Source organism: Borostomias antarcticus, assembly GCF_949987555.1.
Source record: "Borostomias antarcticus genome assembly, chromosome: 14".
Classification (NCBI taxonomy): domain Eukaryota; kingdom Metazoa; phylum Chordata; class Actinopteri; order Stomiiformes; family Stomiidae; genus Borostomias; species Borostomias antarcticus.
The window spans coordinates 6,473,825-6,494,150 of record NC_140247.1 but is presented as its reverse complement, the minus strand read 5'-3'; the positions used below and the strand labels follow the sequence as shown (position 1 = coordinate 6,494,150).

General features: G+C 45.9%; 3 protein-coding genes across 3 annotated transcripts in view; 2 read left to right on the top strand and 1 right to left on the bottom strand.

Annotated features, from left to right (window-relative positions):
* The window catches only part of prelid1a (PRELI domain containing 1a), a 6,161-nt gene extending 531 nt beyond the window's left edge, over window positions 1-5,630 (top strand). The window contains exons 2-6 of the mRNA XM_084449234.1: window positions 630-764; window positions 1,039-1,264; window positions 2,554-2,667; window positions 3,057-3,135; window positions 3,468-5,630. Coding sequence (XP_084305360.1) covers window positions 673-764; window positions 1,039-1,264; window positions 2,554-2,667; window positions 3,057-3,135; window positions 3,468-3,589 — 633 coding nt within the window. The 5' untranslated portion in view covers window positions 630-672 and the 3' untranslated portion in view covers window positions 3,590-5,630. The remainder of the gene's footprint in view (window positions 1-629; window positions 765-1,038; window positions 1,265-2,553; window positions 2,668-3,056; window positions 3,136-3,467) is intronic.
* Window positions 5,631-6,000: 370 nt separating this feature from the next.
* mxd3 (MAX dimerization protein 3) lies at window positions 6,001-9,566 on the bottom strand. The gene is made up of 6 exons (XM_084449241.1): window positions 9,420-9,566; window positions 8,702-8,804; window positions 8,563-8,592; window positions 7,985-8,099; window positions 7,532-7,697; window positions 6,001-7,333 (listed from the first exon to the last, which is right to left on the bottom strand). The coding sequence occupies exons 1-6, from the start codon at window positions 9,487-9,489 to the stop codon at window positions 7,215-7,217; spliced, it is 603 nt and encodes a 200-aa protein (XP_084305367.1). The 5' UTR covers window positions 9,490-9,566; the 3' UTR covers window positions 6,001-7,214.
* Window positions 9,567-10,756: 1,190 nt separating this feature from the next.
* Window positions 10,757-20,247, top strand: fam193b (family with sequence similarity 193 member B). Its single transcript, XM_084448745.1, has 10 exons — window positions 10,757-10,990; window positions 13,108-13,350; window positions 14,655-14,841; window positions 15,158-15,376; window positions 15,524-15,935; window positions 16,215-16,398; window positions 16,567-16,800; window positions 16,928-18,008; window positions 18,119-18,194; window positions 18,351-20,247. Exons 1-10 carry the CDS (start codon window positions 10,838-10,840, stop codon window positions 18,445-18,447), a joined length of 2,886 nt encoding a protein of 961 aa, XP_084304871.1. The 5' UTR covers window positions 10,757-10,837; the 3' UTR covers window positions 18,448-20,247.
* Window positions 20,248-20,326: the final 79 nt, after the last annotated feature.

Here is a 20,326-nt window from a genome sequence, read left to right as displayed (position 1 = left end):
ACTCTGGTTCTTCCTCTGGTTCTTCCTCTGGTTCTTCCTCTGGTGCTTACTCTGGTTCTTACTCTGGTTCTTCCTCTGGTTCTTCCTCTGGTTCTTTCTCTGGTTCTTCCTCTGGTTCTTCCTCTGGTTCTTACTCTGGTTCTTCCTCTGGTTCTTCCTCTGGTTCTTACTCTAGTTCTTCCTCTGGTTCTTCCTCTGGTTCTTCCTCTGGTTCTTCCTCTGGTTCTGACTCTGGTTCTGACTCTGGTTCTTACTCTGGTTCTTCCTCTGGTTCTTCCTCTGGTTCTTACTCTGGTTCTTATAGCTGCCATGAAGCGACCATATGCAATCTGGAAACGTTCGCCAATTTAAACTAGTGACTATTCTTGCGGCGGCCGAAGTATTGATTTCAAGCATTTTAGCCATAAATACCTTATATACTTGGGTTATGGTCATGGTTGAGCGTCGTAAGAATAGCGGACGCGTCTATTCTTACAGCCGCCGTGATTATTGGGCGGTAGATATGCCGCCGTAAGAATAGACTGCTTTCATTTAATGACAATATTGTCTAGTGTTCTGTGTACCTGCTCATAATCTATATTCAGAATCATATTGTCTTAAATCTTTACTGTTGTCTCTCCTATCATTAGCTAACAGGTTCTATCCAGGGGAGACCTCATATTTGTGGGAACAATGGTTAAGTATTTCTGTTGTGGGGGTCTTCTGAGAAGTTCCTGGGACCAAGTGTGCATTGTATTCTGGCAGAGATATCCCAACCCCTACAGGTGAGGGCATGGACAGTATGAAGACACATTTATCAATCTGTCTCACCCCTTGTTACACGTCATAAATAGCTATCTGCCAAGCCAGCCCTTTCAAATAGCTATATGAATAGACTGCTGGCTGCAAACCACTTAGCTCAACTGTGTTATGTTTTAGGTCTAGCATGTGGTGATGCACAGGGTTATACTGTTTACAAATGGTCGTAGTAATTATGAAGTGACATTTCTCTCCATTTCTTTACCCCCCCCACCCCCCACCACCCCCCACCCACCTCAGTAATCATGTCCTGACGGAGGACATCATCTTCCGGGAGGTGACTACAGGCAACTGCCTTATTTCCAGACGTCTGTTGACCAAAACCAGCCGGGCCCCTCGCTGGTTTGAGCGGTACTTGCCGGCGCACATGGCCAGCAAGGCGTACATCATAGAGGACTCTGTAGTGGACCCTCAGACCAGAACCATGACCACGGTCACGTGGAACATCAGCCATGCACGCGTCATGGTAGGTCGGAGGATCTGAGCTCACCTCGTCACTACAGCCTCCAGACGCACTTTACGTTACATTACAGTCATATAGCAGACACTTTCATCCAAAGCGATTTACAATAGTTGCATTTAACATAGTGTACTACTACACGCCAGAACTCACAAGTGCATCTCCTTTCTAAACAAGTGACTAAGAGCATAAGCTAGTGCTGAAGCCAAAGTGCAAGAGTAGCAAAATATAATTCCCGCTTATGCTAGACATCCGACAGCGTGGGGTGGGCAGTATTTATACTTAGGAGTGAGTTTATGAAATTCAGCTAGATTACACCCAGACTGAGAGGAACAGGATCATTATAGTCCAATCTGTGAACATCTGCTCAGTTACAGTTACACATATATTTAATTATTAACATGGTCATACTTACTTGACTGACAGACCCCGTTTACACCTTGCATTAAAATGCGTCTCGTATCGAGATTGTATCTAGATAATGATTTAGCCTGATTACATTTACACCTGGCATTAATATGTGTTTCGATTATCTTCAACCCGATCCGTTTGAGATCCGATCGACTCTGTCCAGCTGACAATCGAACGTCACATCCTGTTTGTGCTTGAATATTTTCGTCCGACCAAATTGAGAGTAGACACTTTTGTCTCGTCTGGACTCCAACCTTGACCAGGATCCATTTTAATGCTTTCTTGCTAGCTGCCATGGAAGCCTGCTCCTTGCTGGTCTGGAACCGGCGCATTCCAACGGCTACGTATTTCCGCCGTTGTTGATATGTGGATTAAAAACGCATTTCCATTTACACTTCTATTAAATGTGGTCGAAATGCGTCCCTGACCACCTCCGGAGGTGGTTTGACCGATCGGATCGCAATCCGTCCTCAAAACGTTTTGGGCACATTTACACCTGTATTTTCATGTGGTTTAGCACGATCAGATTGCAATCTGATCACCAAAAACGCATTTTAATGCCAGGTGTAAACGGGGTCACAGTGCCGCACATCTTAGGCATGTTTTTTGCACAATCAAGGCATCCTAAGTTATCTATGGGTATACACTTGGGTACTGCTGTTTATTATATTGCACTCTTGTATATTTTGATTTGAATATTTGATCTTGCACATCCTATTTGTATATCTTGTGCATTTACTGTGAATGTGTATTTAGTCCCGATTGTGCCTTTTTGTTGTCCTTACTGCTGTAACACAACGGTTTCCTCCTGAGGATCAATGAAGTATATCTATGTGCTTTGTGCTCACTCCTGTGTGTTTGTTGACCTGTCACCTCTGTCCTAGTCTGTGGAGGAGCGCTGTGAGTACAGAATTAACCCTGAAAACGCCAGCTGGACTGAGATCAAACGAGAGGCCTGGATCACCTCCAACATGTATGGCCTCTCCAGAGCTATTCAGGTCAGTGGTGTAGAGATAGAGAGCATTAGGGTCTTACTAGAGAGAGTTCTGCTACACTCTTACTCATAATACCTATGCATCACTCAGTGTTACTGCACAAGACAAGTCATAAAGAAGGTACAGGTGGGTATAGTGTGCATTAATAGAGGTGGATGAATGATTTACTGCATGGAATCTGAGCCTGATAAGGCCCTCACCTGTTTTCAGCGGTTAAACTGCCGCTGCGTTTAAGATCCCAGATTATATGACAGTGATTGATGTTAGTTATGTTGTCGGCAGTTAAACTGCGTGCTTCGTTTAAGATCCCAGATTATGTGACACTGATCGATATTAGTTCTCTAAATGAATTCCTGTTTTCACCAGCCTTCCCTCTTGTCTTCTCCTTTCAGGAATTTGGCCTTGCCCGATTCAAGACCAGCGTTACAAAGACCATGAAGGGGTTTGAATATGTCCTGGCCAAAATGCAAGGTAAGGTCTCAATATTGGACATGGGGATGATCATTTCAGCTCATAGTTGTTACTGTAATCCATGGAGTTGCAGTTATACTTAAATCATGTTTAGTGGAATGTTTTTGAGAGGGGATTAGTCACCAGTAATGTGGTTATTTTAGAGTATTTAACCTTTTTTTAAACCAGGTGAGTCCCATTAAGATGCTAGTAATCTCTTTTTTGAGGGAAGCTTGGCCAAGATATATACAGTTACGCTAAATGCTTGGCTGTAAACATAAAGTACATGTCTAGTACTTGTACTCTGTGCAAGTTCAATCTATATTAATTATTATGTCTTATCACTCCTGCAGGTGAGGCACCTTCTAGAACCCTGGCGGAGGCGGCTACGGAGAGGGCGAGGGAGACGGCACTGGCTGCCAAAGAGAAAGCCAAAGACCTGGCTTCCCAGGCTCAGAAGAAACAATACGTTTGAGAGAGAGAGGGAGAGTGAGGGTGAGGGTGGGTCGGTGGTACTTATGCTGCGTTCCAGTTGCCTGGGAAGTAGGGATTTGGAGTGGGGATTGACATCACATCCAGAAACAAAAGGCGAAAACCCCACTTTGTAGTTCTAACCAAGTTTGCCATTGTTAGCAATACCGGTTGATAACAATGCACTAGCTATGCGCTAATTTGTGCAGACGAACACCGTAGCAGTATTGTCCACACTGATAGAAGTTGGACAGTACCACACTGATAGAAGTTGGACAGTACCACACTGATAGAAGTTGGACAGTACCACACTGATAGAAGTTGGACAGTACCACACTGATAGAAGTTGTACAGTACTACACTGATAGAAGTTGGACAGTACCACACTGATAGAAGTTGGACAGTACCACACTGATAGAAGTTGTACAGTACTACACTGATAGAAGTTGTACAGTACTACACTGATAGAAGACAGTACTGTGTATACGACTGTTTGTGTATGTGACACAAATAAGACAGAAGCGCTTATAGACAGTCTTATTACAGCTGTCCCTTATTGTTGATAAGCACTTATTCTTATGTTCAGGTGACATATTTAATGACGATTTTGATGTTGAACTCTGGAAATCTGATGTTTCCAATGCAACTGGAATGCAGCATTAGTACCTCTGCTAATCACAGGTCCTGGGTGCTGATTCCTTGATCACACTTTATTTCATAGCCTGGAGTTTGATTGGTTTTCCCAAGCCATGGTAAAGTGCTAATAACCTGGTAATTGCATACCAGCAGGCACTTTGGTTTATTTGAGGTCATTGACACAAATACTACCACATACCATTTGGTACAAGGAAGAATACATTGCTAAAGTTATTCTCCATTCTTTCCATACCGTATCTTCGTATACCCATCAAGTTCCATCTCTAAAATAAAGTGTTTCTCATTTACCTTCCCTATGGTTCAGGTTAGAATTGGGGGTGTCCTAATCTGATCCACGGTCTGCGTTTAGGGGTAACTTTCAGGGGTACCTCAAGGAACATAAAAAGGAGGAGCATAATTTCATATTTTAAGCAGAACTACTGCTACACTTGGAGCCAGGTGAAGCTAAAATTCCATAAAAGTGAGTCCCATGTACTGTCATGAGCCACATATGTGACGTCTCTGACACTTCCTTGTTTTTCTGTTCCTTGGGGCAACTTTCCCTAAGAGTGAGAGATCTCTACCAGTGTCTGCCGATAATCTTCCTGTTCTGTGTTCTTACCTCATGGATAGAAAGCTTATATCCACTGGGTGAACCACCAACATGTAGTTTCTCCTGTAAAAGGAGATATTAAAGACTATTGGAACTTAATCCTGGGTTCCACAACGTTGGTAGTAGCTCACCAACCATGATAACTTTTACCCTTTGTTCCACCTCTGAGCCCATCTGACTCTGACTGTACCACAACCTACGGCTCTCAGTCAACTCACTGAAACTGTTTTTCATCTCTTATGTTACTTCCTTGGTCCAGTTATCTTCTTGATCCAGTCAGTCCCTCGCTCCAATGATGTGAGACACGACAGGCTGTCAGAGAACACTTATGATTTATACCAGCGCTTATATTTTAGATTTTGTAAATATTAAATTTTATCTTAAATTCAGATGCAGTATGTTTCTACATAACACCTGGAAGCAAACTGAGAGTGATCATTCAGTGTTGGTTGGTCAACATGTTTCTTGGTTCATGATTTAAATGACTGCACTTTTTCAAAATATTTCATTGCTTCAAATTGAAGTTCTTAGTGTGATGATGGTTCCACATTATTTGCATCACTAGAGAAATAAACTGGGATTGACTGCTTTGAACAGGACACTCAATATTGCAAAAGACAGGATTGCAGTGGATATCAGTGTCTTGAACTTGAAAAGTGCTTGATAAAGACAGATGTTACATTACCTTTGTACATTGTTTAAATTGGCTAGAAAATTTAATTAAAACTCATACACAGATGTACTATGTTTGATAATGGCTACAACTTATTCATAATAAATAACTATTTTCTATGTAACTAGATCATTGTCTTTTGATCTTATTCTTAGAATTACTTCCAATCTGTTTCTTGATGTGTCCATGAAAAATCATCCCTGTGTCTGTACTCTACAGCACCTACAGTATGGAGAAGTGATTCATTCACTAGCAGTAATAAGAGGATTGGTGTGATAGTCAGGAAGCAAACACATTATTAAAGGGATAGTTCACCCCATATTTCTTATCACTGTTGTTTTGATCTGTACCTTGACTATATAATATGATAATGTGATGTAAGATTTTTGGCGAGAAAGGACAAGACTAAATACATAAAATATTTATTCATACAAAAGGAATACACTAGTATAAAATGCTACATAATATTACTGGGAGGACAGAATGACAGGTGAATACATACATACATTTTCTTGTTGCAGTGACATACATGGTCATAAGGCATCTTGTATTTACAATCCTGAAGGCACAATGCACCCCAGCGAATTGAATGCACAGTGAGTTAAATACACACATACTCGTAACACAGCAAAAGTTGCATAAACAATATTATTAGTAGACATTGGTCTTTTTCTGTCACCACTTCCCTGACAATGTGGTGCAACTATTGCATGCATAATCAAGATATATTGATAAAATTAATATTCACCGAAGTGCGTAATTGTAACAATGAAAACTTGAAATTGAGATATAAAACCAATAGGAAACCAATGTGATGACTGCATTTCATGTTACAATTGTTCCACCAGTTAGTTTAATTGGTACACCTAATTGAATGGTCAAGAAACCCCAATCGAGCACACGTCTGTGGTCTCATGACTTAAATGTCAGATATAAAATGTGCAAATATGACCTGTTCAGTTCAGTAAAAGCGCTGTTCAGAATGATACACCCATAACCCTTATGAAACAAAAGAAGTGCTGTGTGGATGGTTTGTGCAACAGAACAGAAAAGAAATAGAATAAACACAGCTAATCATTAATACCTGTAGATATACATAATACAGTCTACTGTATAAGTGCAAGCTGTAGATTATGACAATACACAATATTCCTGAAATTACGCTTGTTAGATGAAGAAAAGCTGCAGATAGTAGGGATTGGAACCCATGTTAAGGCCACATCCTAGATAGAAATACAGTACTAAAAACAGCCCTTCAAAAGTAGATTATATAGAACCAATAGAATTGGTGTAAAATGAACACTTGTGGCAAGTGATAAGAACTACATAAGCACCTCTTTAACCCAGTTACAGGTTGAAACATCTTTCTTTGTTTCAGTTTGAAATCAGTGATGTTTGTTTTTGTATCATGTATTCCAAACCCAGGACACTGAACTGCTACTCAGTGCGATTGGACTCTGCTCAATTGAGCATACAAGTTCCCATATAGCTCAGTCAGGGACGAATGAGGACATGTTACATGTTATCTTAAAAAAGACAGTTGAAAAAGTAGTCCCTGTCAAGGATGTTCCAGGTCACTTGTACAGTAATGTTTTTGTGCGGTTCTCTCTTCCTCCATGTTTTTTTTTTGTCTTTGTCTTTCTTGTTTTGGAATGTTTTTCCTCGTCCTGCGTCCCTCCAGGCTGGGCCAGTGTGAGGGGACCTCCGTCATAGCCAGGCCCTCTCTGGGCTAGAGTAGCAGTGGTCCACCTCAGTATGTGTCACGCCCAGCCCATCAGAGTCCAGACAGTCAAACACAATCCCCTCCACATCAACCTCCACATCCTCTGTGACGACCAAAAGAACAAATCGGAACAAATCAGCAAAGCCAGTCCTGTAACATCACGCCAAGCCTTTATCCCACCCCATCACCTATAAACTGTCCCAACTAAAGCCACTCACTGACTGCATGGAAAAGGACATGCTAAACAGGACTGGCGCCTGACGAGACCAGACCAGGCCCTTCCCGTGGCTGTGACACCTACCTCTGTCGGAGTCGGACCTCTCAGAGGACATGGCGGAGCCCAGGCTGTCGTTCCTCATCCTCTCGTTGCCTCCCTGGAGCTGCTCCAACCTCACGCGCAGCTCCCTCTGCTCCCAGCGCAGACGGCCCTTCAGCTGCTCCGCACGTTCGTCCTGCTGCTGCAGCTTCTGAGAGGGGGACAGCACAGAGAGAGAGAGAGAGAGAGAGAGGGAGGGAGAGAGGGAGAGAGAGAGAGAGAGAGAGGTCTGAGCACAGTTCACATCTGGGGAAGTGGGGGTTGCGACAGAGTGAGGAAAGACTGAGGGAAAGGAGGCTCAGACAGGGCAGCGAGGGAGCCCAGGGAATAGCACAGAGATGGAGGTAGACATGGCGACGTCACAGATCTAGAGCTCTGCAGTCAGGGAGAGGGGCAGAGCCTGCGAGAGGAAGGCAGGGGGTCAGCCGGTGTGTTTACCTTGATGTGGAGCTGCGCCCTCCTCAGCAGGTTCAGAGTGGTGTTCCTCATGGAGTCAGAGGACAGAGGAACCTGCTGCTTCAGCTGCTCCAAGCAGTGCCTCAACTGAGCTCGTCTGCACAGCAGCATAACAATAAATCAGTCAAATCAGACAAAGGTCACCAGTATCCATGGTAACTATAAGGGGAGAATGTATTGTTATCGTTATATAATATCATTATTGCTTATTACATTACTATGATCTTTTGTTATTGGCCAATGACTATAGAGAAATGTAGTCTACTAGAAACTGTATTCTGTCAATGATGCTACACTGTTCACTATGTGTAAATATGGGCGTACACACCACACTTTAAATGCCAGCAGTCATTACACCAGCCTTCCTACTTGTTTTTTGTTTTGTAATTGTACTTTTTCCTGTGTGGTATGATGTTTCGTAACTATATTGTCTTTTTGTGTTAGCACCATGGAACAACATTTCATTCCCAACGTCCACAGCATGTATGTGGATGAATGACAAACTTGAAATGTCCTTAGAAATGGTGGCTGACCTAAGAAGCATTCAAGGTCCACTTTACCTGTGTTTTTCCAGCTCATTGTGTACAGTCCTGTAAACATAAAAAGACTATTGACATTTTGTCAACTATGCGAATTTGCGCCAGCCATTTCAGAACCACGCCCTGCAGCTGTCATTAGTCAGTTATGCAATGTAATCACCTGTTGCTACCAGCAGGCATCTTCTTGCTCTTCTGCTTGTTTTTTTTATCAGACTCCCCTGGGCTGGTGCAGGGCAGCACTGACGCATATCCGTGCTCTGCCTCTGTAAAACAGAAAGGTCGCTCGTTTCAATGACAAGTCGCTTAACAAGAGAAAGTTCCAAGGCAAACCGACCTATAATTACTTATATGAAATTAAGAATAGATTATGGTTCTGAGTGCAGGACATAATATTCCGAGGTATGCGTATAGGCTTCTCTTTGTGATAACTGAGCTGTCAAATAAAGCTGCTGCTGATGTTTTGTTTTCCGGTTTTGGCGCCATCCACATAGTTGATAACAGTAGTATATCACATATTTTTTCTTGACATAAACTGAGTGCAAAACAACAGAACAGTCGAAAGTATCAAGAATCAAGCAACGACCCGTCGGTCATTCATTTTCATTCGTGAACATCATCTCGGCGCTCAGATAGATTTTCAAATGGGTCCAGACTTGGCGCCTTTGTGTACAACGACGTACCCGAAATCTAGGTCACTGAGTCAGATATTCGAGGGCTCGACTAAAACAGCCACATAAGATATTGCATCTATTTGTAAAGAGGCTACACTTTCTTTCTTTTCCATGCATATTAACAAATGAATATTTGCATTGAATGCATTTAATATTTGTAAACAATTTCATTTCCCAGCATGAGTAGCCATTCGCACCGAACCCTACCTCGTTCTCTTCTCTCCAAAAACTCGGCAGCTTGGAGAAGCACCTGGATGCTACAAGTGTTCGCTTCCATTTTAATTCTTTAAATAAAAAAATATCGAGATCGATCACAATAACAATTCTAGCTACAACACAGGAGTGCTACGTTTGCAGTTCTGTCCCCACCAAAGAAACCAGCCTTGACTACGTAACACACGTCATCAAGCCCCCCCCTCGGCTACCGCTCCCTTGTTTTCCAAGTTCCAGAGAAGGCGCCTTTACGTTCAACCATGAATAAGATTAGAGGCACTGGGCATTTGTGTGAACGGGCTACTACATTTACATCAAAACATGCAAAAAGTTTTTTTCCATTTGTGAAAAAAAAAACTTTCTATTCTACCAGTAAGCCCGTGCTAGGCTAATTCTAGTTGCAATTCCTCAGAAAGCCATGCTATTCCTATATTACTTTTCATCTGACTTAAAAAAAAATCCTCTGACAAGTTTTTCAGACAGTGCAAATAATATTTATGGGACTGGCTTTCTTCTTTTCTGGTCACATGACCTACCCTCCTAGCCCTGTGTAGCCTACTGGCCTAGTGTGTGAGACTGAAAATGGAACACGGTAGAAAGCGGTCACTGCATTGCTCTGCTAAATCCCTCTACATCACAATAGCACCCAACCTCAACTTCATGAAAGCCTTACCTTAGACCCAGACAATTAATTAATTGAGAATCTGTACTTGAGCCCTGATAACAAGTGCACACAGTGTAATTATTTGGCAATTATCATGTAATTATTTGGCAATTATATAATCATGTAAAATACTTGACACTTTCACAATACAGTACAATAAACCTTTAACTGACATTAAAAAAAACTGAAAAATACATCCATGTGGGAGTTATTATGATAAAATTGGCTTACACGAGTACGCCTGCAGTTAGTTGTAAGGCACAAAAAGGATGTTTGAAATAGGCATAATCAAAATTATTTTAGTAGGTAGGTAGGTACTTTAATTCCCGAGGGGAAATAGTATTGGATAATAGCCCAGTGACACAATGTCACAAAGACAGGGCCAGTGATGGGCTCTTCTCAGCAATTGGAATATTCAAATTGGATGTCAATTAATGCAAGCTAACCCAACACAACACATGCATCAGCATGATAACCTGGAGCAATTGCCCTCACTTGTCATGGTGGCGGGAAGCCTCAGTGCCTGATTCACAGTCAAACGCAGACGTATACACCAGACTGAAGCCAAATTGCCAGCAGTAACTTTGACCTATGAACTCTTCAGTGTGCCCGTTCTCCGCCATATTGACTGTTGTCTTGACTGGAGAAGATAGGGAACATTTGTGATCCTAGAAGAACCGAAACTGTGTGGTTAAAACCCTCCAAACTGGTGCAAACTCGGCCAAAGGATACCACGAACACTTGAGTAATGGCAAGGAAGAAAAGCAAGCAGCAAGGGATCGGGCCCAAGGAGATGGTGCCCGGACAGCAGACCCTCCCGAAGAGCCCCGTCCCTCCCGGCGATGCAGCTGGCGGTGGAGGAGACGCAGGGCTGGAGAGACTGGCCACCAGGGCGAACCAGGTAGCTAGCTTGAACACAACTAGACACTCACGCAGCTAATCAACCATCCAAGTGAACCGTCTGGATGTACCCATTCCTCTGAGTGTGTAATGTCGTGGAGAGGATTGTTTGGTTGCATAACGCACAAGGGACTTATTTCCCGTCTGTCTCCAGTGTGGTCGGGGAGGACAGATTGCCCCAGATGCTAAGCTAGCTAGCTAACGCGAACCAGCTAAATAAATAAATAACTCATTAGCCTTAAATTGTGCATGCGAGCAGAAAGACCAATTCACCCCAGTTGACTACTCGATGGCTAGGATACAACCTGCATGTGTTTACATGAGTTGGTGAACGTTAGTGCTCTCCTACTAGTGCTAAGTGTGACATTGTTGTGCGCGTACCACGGACACGTCGTAAATGCTGGCTCCCAAATGCAAGTTGGCTAAGGTTAGGTGAGCCATCATCAGAGTTAGGCAGGTCGGGGACTACTGTGACTACAAGTTTACAGATGAGCAGCGAGCAGGCGTGCTAACTGCACCTGGCAGTCCGGTGTGTACCCTCAACAGCGAGGATGATCTCATGTTCCGTGAGATCCCCCTCTTTACAGTAACGCCTGCTTGATCACCCTCTTTACAGTAACGCCTGCTTGAGATCCCCCTCTTTACAGTAACGCCTGCTTGAGATCCCCCTCTTTACAGTAACGCCTGCTTGAGATCCCCCTCTTTACAGTCACGCCTGCTTGAGATCCCCCTCTTTACAGTAACGCCTGCTTGAGATCACCCTCTTTACAGGAACGCTTGCTTGAGATCACCCTCTTTACAGTAACGCCTGCTTGATCACCCTCTTTACAGTAACGCCTGCTTGATCACCCTCTTCACAGGAACGCCTGCTTGATCACCCTCTTTACAGTAACGCCTGCTTGATCACCCTCTTTACAGTAACGCCTGCTTGATCACCCTCTTTACAGTAACGCCTGCTTGATCACCCTCTTTACAGTAACGCTTGTCCTGCTCGTCCTGCTGCCTGACTTGAGTTGCGTGACTTTGTGCATTGCACCTTTATGTGCATTAATTGTGCTCAATCTTAATTACCTACATGATAACGTTAGCCAACTTTATAGTTACATATCGTAGGCTATGCATCACATTATAATAATCTATGTACACCACATTATAATCATCTATGTAACGTCTTCTTAGCTGGTTAACTAGGTGTTATGGATGTCCTTATTAGGTTGGCAGGTTTTATGACTTAAATCTGCAGCGTGAAATCTGTCGATTCGAAACCATATTTGACATGTTGGAAGTGTATTATATGGGGTCCCCTTCACCATACCTCCACTATGCAGATGCTATGATCATGAAACACATCTTGCAAACTCCTCATATAGTTCAAGTTCAGGTTTATATTTGCCATTCCAATTACAGGTATTTTGGAATTCTTGGTCCTGCTAATCCCCACAGTTGCTTATCAATTCCTAAATTCCTGACTAAACAATATATACATGTGAATAATATATAATTTTAACCTAAACCTAAAAATTAATAATAATAGTAATAATATAATAATAATAATATAATATATACCTGAGCCTTAAAAAACCCTAGTCTAAACCTACAAATATAGCCTATTAGAATATGAATATAATACAGATAATTGTACAAGTGCAAAGTCATCGTAAATATGCAGGTCAAGAGTGAAGTGTCGGATGCCTACAGATGGGGGGGGGGGTCTATGGGATGGTGTGGGTGTAATAGTCCAACAGGGTGCTGATGGTTGTTGAGCATGCTAACGCCTGATGGAAGCTGTCATGGAACCTGTTTGTTCTGGTCATGATTCTTCATCATGATGAGACAACAAATGACAACTGGAATGGTTAGTGTCCCCCGTGACAGAGATGGCTGCTGCGGCAGCGGGAGATGTAGAGGTCGCTGATGGTCAGTAGCTCCACTCTGCGCTGTTTTCACATCTCTCTGGGTGTCCTTCGGAGGACAGGAGGACACTTTCAAAGACACTTCGGTAGCAGTTCCCAAGCGTTTGTGTGTATAGTAATAGCTACTTCCTGTGCTCACATGCAGCTAACTCCATCACTAGTCGTGTGAGATTGACTTCTCCCTCTCCTCTCGTCCTCCATCCAGCCCATGCACACCTGCTGCCTACTGTGCCACCGCGAGTTTAAGGACTGGGGGGCGAGCTCTGTGAACGGGCTCCCCGGAGGCCACGGGGCCAAGCTGGCCGACACAGTGGGCCGCAAGCTGGCCGACGCCGTGCCCTCGCTGTCCCAGTCCCTTCTGGGAGAGGTGCCCCTGTGGATCTGCCAGAGCTGTCGGAGGAGTGTGGAGGAGGAGGAGAGACGCAGCGCCCAGGAACCGCCCACACCGGTCAGTATGACAGGGTCAATTCGTTTAGTAACGTCATGGAACCTCTCTCCCCAGATGTCAGTGAGTGCACTTCACACTCATCTAAATGCAAAGGTGTGCTTTGAGGGGCAGAGGGACACGGGTCCCTTCCCTTCAGCCTTAAGTTCCACAAGTTGTGTTTGTGAGTTATACAGTGCGTTTGTACAAGTTTTTTTTACAATTACATTAAACAAAAAAAGATACATGGATGTCCTGCTGTGGTTACATGTTGATAGATAGGCATGTGAACTGCTCTTTTCACACCCACAGTCTCTTGATTGAATGGAGGACTTTGACGTGACAGTTGCTTTTACATTTGGGGAGACGGTGGGGGGCAACTTTCAGGCATCTATTGTACGCCACCTCGAATGGGAACATTAGTGTTGAAACTGTGTTTCAGTGAAACATTGTGAGAAGTATGTTTACCTACAGAAAATAAATGGTTGTGGTTGTGATTTCTCGACGAAATCCGTTGTCCATAACATAGTCGAAAAGGCCAATTTGACAATGGTGCTATTCAGCATATAGTATGTACTCAATTCATGCAGGAAAAAAACCCAAAACTTGGCAAAATCCAGCAGCACCATGCTGCAAACAGATTTAAAGCAATGATATCCACAGGGTTTATTTTGTGTAGTAGTGTGCCACCCTACATAGTTCAATTAGAAATAGCCCCCCTTCAAAAGGAGCCTTGTTCACTTGTCAAAAGCTGAGGCAGTTCTGAAGTGTCTTATGAGTTTTTTTTTATATAAGCTCATTTCAAGTCAAACCGAAGATCTGTTGGTGCCTTCCGTGTCCACGTGTGTTGTCAAATGAAGTAGACGGGACATTTCTTTTCCTTGATAGGTCAAAGAAAGATGTAAAGATCGATCTCCTCAGAGAACACCTGGGCTCCTCCACTGACCTCCACCTCGTAACACCTACCAATGGTTACCCATGGTCACCCAATATTACTCCAACCTTTGTACATAAAAAAGAAGAAGAAAAAGACTTGTCCTCTTCCTTTCTCTCTAGCCCTGGTTCTTATTGAATGCTTTACTGACGATGACTGGGATGTACAGTTGGTTCACTTATTGTAGGTACTTTATTTATCCCAGAGGGGAAATTGTTGTGTTACAGCAGTAACAACAAAAAACACCAGTGCTGCTGTAACTGGCTGCTACTAGCGTGACCATCTTGAAAATAATCGAGTGTAGACAGTGTACTTACTGTAATGTAAATGTAATAAACCTTTAAGCCTTCGTAAGCTGTTGACAGTTTTTGGTTAACGTTTTGTTTTGTTCCAGGTACCATTGTCACACTCGTCCTCCTGTAAGTCCCAGAGCTGTGGGAATGGCTACCCTGAGCAGAGTTCTGTTGACTGGGACCCCAGCTCCTTCCTGTCTGCCCACAAGCTCTCTGGCCTCTGGAACTCAGCCCACAGCAACGGAGGCGTACACTGCAACCACAATCCAGCCTCACACTCACAACCAGGTCTGGTAACAGCGCTCAACTCAAAACAGAGTAGACTAGACTAAAAGCCATTGGTTTGGGTTTCCCGATAAAGAACCTTCTTAAGGAACCCTTCTTAAGCAACCCTTTGCATGGGAGTTAAGAAGTACTTTGGAGGTAAGTGCTTCTTAACGCGTTCGGGAAACCCAGCCATTTTCATTCAAATGTTTTTGCTTTAATTGCCCGTTTCAAAACATCGTTGTAGACGTTCAACATTTGTTTCGCGTCGGGAAAATAGAAAGTACCCCCAGTGTATGATGTGAATGAACAGAGTTGGTGTTTACCTGTCCATCTCCAGGTGGAACAGGGGGCCCAGCCTGTCATGAGAAAAGAGGCTCTCATGAGGCACCTGGCAAATCTGCTAAAATCTCGGGGGCCAAGGTGTGTCCCTACAGTCACCCCTCAACCCAGAACTCCAGCGGGACGTCTCCCGGGAACTCCCTGTCTACCTCTGCGGACCTCTGTAAGACCACCCCCAAGCACTTCAAGACCATGTGCCGACGACCAACTCCGCCGGGTGAGGAGCTTTGCTCTCTTTAACCGTCGTATCTCACATTTTACTGTGGATTCTTACAAAAAACGTCCTCACTTGGGCAGAAATTCAAGTTCACTCGGTGGTCCTGAATCTTGCTGAGTCTCACACTGCTTCCTCCCCCCTGCCCAGGCGAAGCCTTCCACCCCAGTGACCACCACCAACACTCGGACCTATCCGTGCCCCCCAACAGCCCCACCGGTCTCTCCTCCCAGCATTCCTCTCTCCTGCCCCCCAAGCAGGGCTTGGGACAGCACGGCCACGTCCCCTCCCCCCCCAGCCCTGGCCTGGCAGCCCACGCCCCCTTCTCCCCGCTGGTACCAAACCTCCACGGCCCTGCAGCAAAGCTCTCCTCTCCTGGTCCGGACAGCCCCACAGCCCTCCACAAGCCCAGCCCCTGCAAGAACTCCCACATTCCTGCCGTCAACACTCAGCACAGCAAACTCGGCGCCTCCCTCTTGGGCTGTAACCATCCGTGTAACGGACACAACGGGGCGGCGTTACCCGCCTCCAACGTGGGACATCTGACAGCCGGGGCCTGCAGGTCAGTGTGGCCGCAGCGTTCTGGTTTACGGTCCAGCAATCTAGGGGTTAGAGAGTTATCGGCCGCCTCGTTGAATTGCGAGTGTATGCGACCGGTGCGCTGCCCGAGACGCAGTCAGTCGGGGGCTGTCGGCTGAGGAACGATGCCTAGATTTCCCGTGTGTGAACTAGCTCTCCGCTCTATGAACGGGTTTGTTATGAATGCCAGCGCTGGTCTCTGCACGCCCCCCTTCTCACCCGGCTCTCTCTTTTTGTCCGCCCCCCTCTGTCCCGCGTACAGGGACCAGGCGTGTAAAGGGCACAAGCTGGCTAACGGCACGTTGTGCCACCCCCCGTCAGAGCTGGAGGAGGGGGAGGACGAGGACAGCAGCTCCGAGAGAAGCTCCTGCGCCTCCTCCTCCACCAACCAGAAGGACGGGAAGTACTGCGACTGCTGCTACTGCGAGTTCTTCGGGCACAACGCGGTGAGTCTGAGCACCCGGCACTGGCGCCCCCTTTTTGCTTCTGCCGTCGTTCACGTACAATGCGTCGCCGTATGAATCCGCGCAAGCGGGCACGCCGGGAAAGCGAGCGCCTCGGGTCTCATGTCGCGTCCTCTCCCCCCCCCCCCCCCCCCCAATACCCCCCTCCAGCCCCCGGCCGCGCCGACGAGCCGCAACTACGCGGAGATCCGTGAGAAGCTGCGCTCCCGGCTGACCCGGCGCAAGGAGGAGCTGCCCCAGCGCCAGGACTCGGACCCGGCCGTCGCCAGCGCCATCGACAACCGCGACGTGGACGAGCTGCTGGACTTCATCAACAGCTCCGAGCCCAAGCCCGTCAACAGCGCCAAGGCCGCCAAGCGGGCCCGTCACAAACAGAAGAAGAAGGTACGGGAACGGCCGCAAAGGGACCCCCCCCCGGACCCCTTCCCGGATTCATAATGTGATTTGTATTAATTTGCTGATTAACCGTTTGCCTTTGTGTGTGTGTGTGTGTGTCTGTGGTCTGGCTCAGGACAAGGAGAAGGCCCACCAGGGCGGCGTGGAGACCACAGGCAGCGACCCCCACTCCACCCCCCCGGAGCCGGCGGACGAGCCCTGTCCCGAGGGCTCGGAGGCCAGCCGGCTGCTGGAGTGGCCTCAGCTGGAGATGGAGAGGGTCAACAGTTTCCTCACCAGCCGGCTGGAGGAGATCAAGAACACCATCAAGGACTCCATCCGGGCCTCTTTCAGCATGTACGACCTCAACCTGGATGTGAACGACTTTCCCAAGAAAGCCGCCACCCTGGAGGGCAACCACCTGCTGTCCCACCTCAACGGCTCCTCCAACCTGCAGCAGATCGACCTGGACCTGGCCCCTCTCTCCCTGGGCACGTTCAAGAGCCACCTGGACCTGGTCAACGGCTGGGAGGACGCCCACCCTCATTCCACCACTACCACCACGCCCGCCACCGTGGCCGCAGGGGCCGCCACCGGGCCCAAAGATGTCCAGCGGCTCAACTCCACCCCCAGCCTCTCCAAGCTCATCCGGATTTGTTCCCCAGAGACTTGCTCCTCCACCGGGGCCGAGGGCAGCCAGCCTGCTGCCGCTAAGCTCAAGGAGGATGCCCTGGACCCCAGGAGCACCAGCACACCTGGGGCCGGTGCTGCTAAAGCCAAGAAGGGTAAAAAACAACAGCAGAGGCAGGAGCAGCCTCCCACAGAGCAGAACCCAGCCAAATCCACCAAAGTTGCCTCCGGGAACGAATCGCAGAAAACCAATGAGAGCAAAGCGGCTGACTCAGGATCCAACGGTTCTAAGACTGGGTCCAGACAGCCATCTCACCCTCAGCACTCTGCAGACGGCCAGAGGACCGGGCCCAAAAAAGCTGATGAGTCCAGGCAGTCCAGGCAGGCTACCAACGGGGGGGCCGGCGGGGTCCCCAATACCCACAAGGGGAGAGCTGATCCAGAGTCACGGGGAGGTCGGTCGGAGCAGGAGGCAGAGGGCAAAGGTCACTCCACGGCTTCTACGAATGGAGGGCAGCATCAGCAGCAGCCCAAGGGGAAGACTAAGAAGAACAAGAACAAGGGGGAGAAATCTAAGACTGCTATTGGTACGTCTGACAACACGTCTCATTGGTGATAACTTGTGTGAGTGAGTGAGTGTGTGTGTGTGCGTGAGTGACGGCACAATAACTGTGAGCCCCCCCCCCTCTCTCTGTAGATGACGTTTTTCTCCCCAAGGACGGAGACCCAACTGAAATGGATGAGATCGATCGTGAGGTGGAATACTTCAAAAGGTATGCCTTACCCGGTCAATGTTGTGGAACATGTCGCCTAATGATTACAAGAAACACACATGCCATATGTCATGTTGCTTGATCGTAGTAATCTAAAACCTGACCTCTTTCTCCCTCTGCCTCTCTCTCTCCCTCCCTCCCTATCTCCTGTTGCAGGTTTTGCCTTGACTCTGCTAAACAGACCCGCCAGAAGGTGGCGGTGAACTGGTCCAACTTTACCCTCAAAAAGGTTCCTTCTAACGCAGCTCAGTAACTGGATGGGCTCCGGACTAACAGACCCCCAGAGTTCTCTAACTGTGTCAATAGAACCCTGACTGGCCAGAGGCCTTTTCTCATTCCCACCTTCCTCTTTCCTCACCAAGCCAAGGGACCCTGGTGCAACATGAATTTCCATTCAAAAGGACTAAAATCTTCTTGGCTACCAGCCTGGGACAACTCACATGGCCAACTCCTACCCTTCGCTACCTTGGCGATGTCCACAAAACGAGAGGTGCAAAAATGGAAAATTCGTCTTTGTCAGACCCACTGCATCTGTGTGCTTCTCTATGTAGTATGTAAACAGTTACCTTACAATAAAGTGTTTTATTGCAAATGTGGCACATTTTAACAATGTTAAACCTCTGGATTCCCCATAGGTTCAGTTTGGTGCTCCAAATGTACTTCTCATCCATGATTACGGTCTAGTTGTTCTCGCTCACCGCTCCACTACTGTGATGAGATGGTGCAGATGTCCCAGCTTGAAATGATTTTACATTGATTTTAAGAATAAAGTACTGTGAAGCATAAATGTTTTTTCAAAAACAGGAAAAAAAAAATACTGTTGTATGATCCCCTGTCACAGTTCTCTCGGTTCACCTGAACTCAACCGTACTGCATTGTTGTTGTGCCATACATGTAATATCCGCTCAACCCCCTCGGTCCACTGACTCACTGGCTGAACTCTGCATTAGGTGGAGGCCAGTATCTTCAGGTGTGGAGGCTTAGGGAGCAGCTCATTCTGCTGCTTCTCTTAAAGCAGTGCTAATTGTGTGAGAATCAACAACGGAAGGATGATCTGTCATATGATAGGCGCCCACACTGTTTTTTTGTATGAAATTGTGAACTGAAATGGTTTTGTTTTTTTAAAAACATGAACGTTTGCGAAGTAATCAATACGACACTAATATAAACTTGATCTGGGAGAAAAAAAGATATCTATTTATCCAATTACTGTGTTTAACACTTTTAATCTACATACATCGGACAAGATGTGATGAATAAAACCAGATTCCCCTTTGCATGATATTTAAAAGTGATCGTTAGCTTCTGAAACCTCTATTTCCATCTGATATTGGGCAAAGCCTAACATTGGGTGTCACTGGGTCTCTCTTGCTTCAGAGTTTCTCTCCCACTGGTGTTTTAACTGAGCTGATATCTCCCCCCATGGTGGTCTCTGATATAGTTCTGACGTGGGAACATGTTCGCTTCACTTATTTTTTCCCCCCTTCTGTCAGTTGTCCAATAACTACATTGTATCGCAGTCCACTTCAGTGGAGGAGCACCACTGCTGCATGAAAGTCTCAAACTGCTGCAATAGTCCAGCTCATACAGTTGACGGTACACTGGTGCACGCCACCCCCTCACCAGACCTTACACAACACGCTTCACCGGATTATTTCAATGTTTGTACATAATGACATATTTAGTGATTTTAGGACCTTTGTGGCTTTCATCAAGGCTTTCTAGGGGTTGATGAGGTTGACCATGGTACACCATTCACAGTACTGTGTGCTCTTAGTGGAACCTTCCTCTGCGACCTCGACTCTCACACTCTTTCTGCAGTCTCAGATCTTGATGACCTTCTCTGTTGAGAGAAACGAAGAATCAAGAGCATAGTGATGGGAAGTGGGGATTTGGTTTTAAGTTAATCAACACAAATAGTTTTGAAGGCTTTCAGCGAGATGGGTTGTTTTTTTCCTGTCCTAAGAAACTGTTATGAACTTTTGTTTTCATATTCTACATCTGATGCTATCCAGGTTATATTCAACTAGAGGACATTATCTTAAATGTTTGGAATGTAGATTTATAATACCATAAATAGCCAAGTGTATGTTGGCTTTTCTGTTTTTTTATTATTCAATTTTGATACTGTG

Excerpts from the sequence above, each read along its gene's own strand:
- mxd3 (XM_084449241.1), bottom strand. The coding sequence starts at position 9,489 with ATGGAAGCGAACACTTGTAGCATCCAGGTGCTTCTCCAAGCTGCCGAG. Across the intron at positions 8,100-8,562 it reads AATGAGCTGGAAAAACACAG|ACGAGCTCAGTTGAGGCACT; the intron begins GTAAAGTGGACC and ends GCTGCTGTGCAG. Across the intron at positions 7,698-7,984 it reads GGGCGCAGCTCCACATCAAG|AAGCTGCAGCAGCAGGACGA; the intron begins GTAAACACACCG and ends TCCCCCTCTCAG.
- fam193b (XM_084448745.1), top strand. The coding sequence starts at position 10,838 with ATGGCAAGGAAGAAAAGCAAGCAGCAAGGGATCGGGCCCAAGGAGATG. Across the intron at positions 18,009-18,118 it reads GAAATCTAAGACTGCTATTG|ATGACGTTTTTCTCCCCAAG; the intron begins GTACGTCTGACA and ends CTCTCTCTGTAG. Across the intron at positions 18,195-18,350 it reads GAGGTGGAATACTTCAAAAG|GTTTTGCCTTGACTCTGCTA; the intron begins GTATGCCTTACC and ends CTCCTGTTGCAG.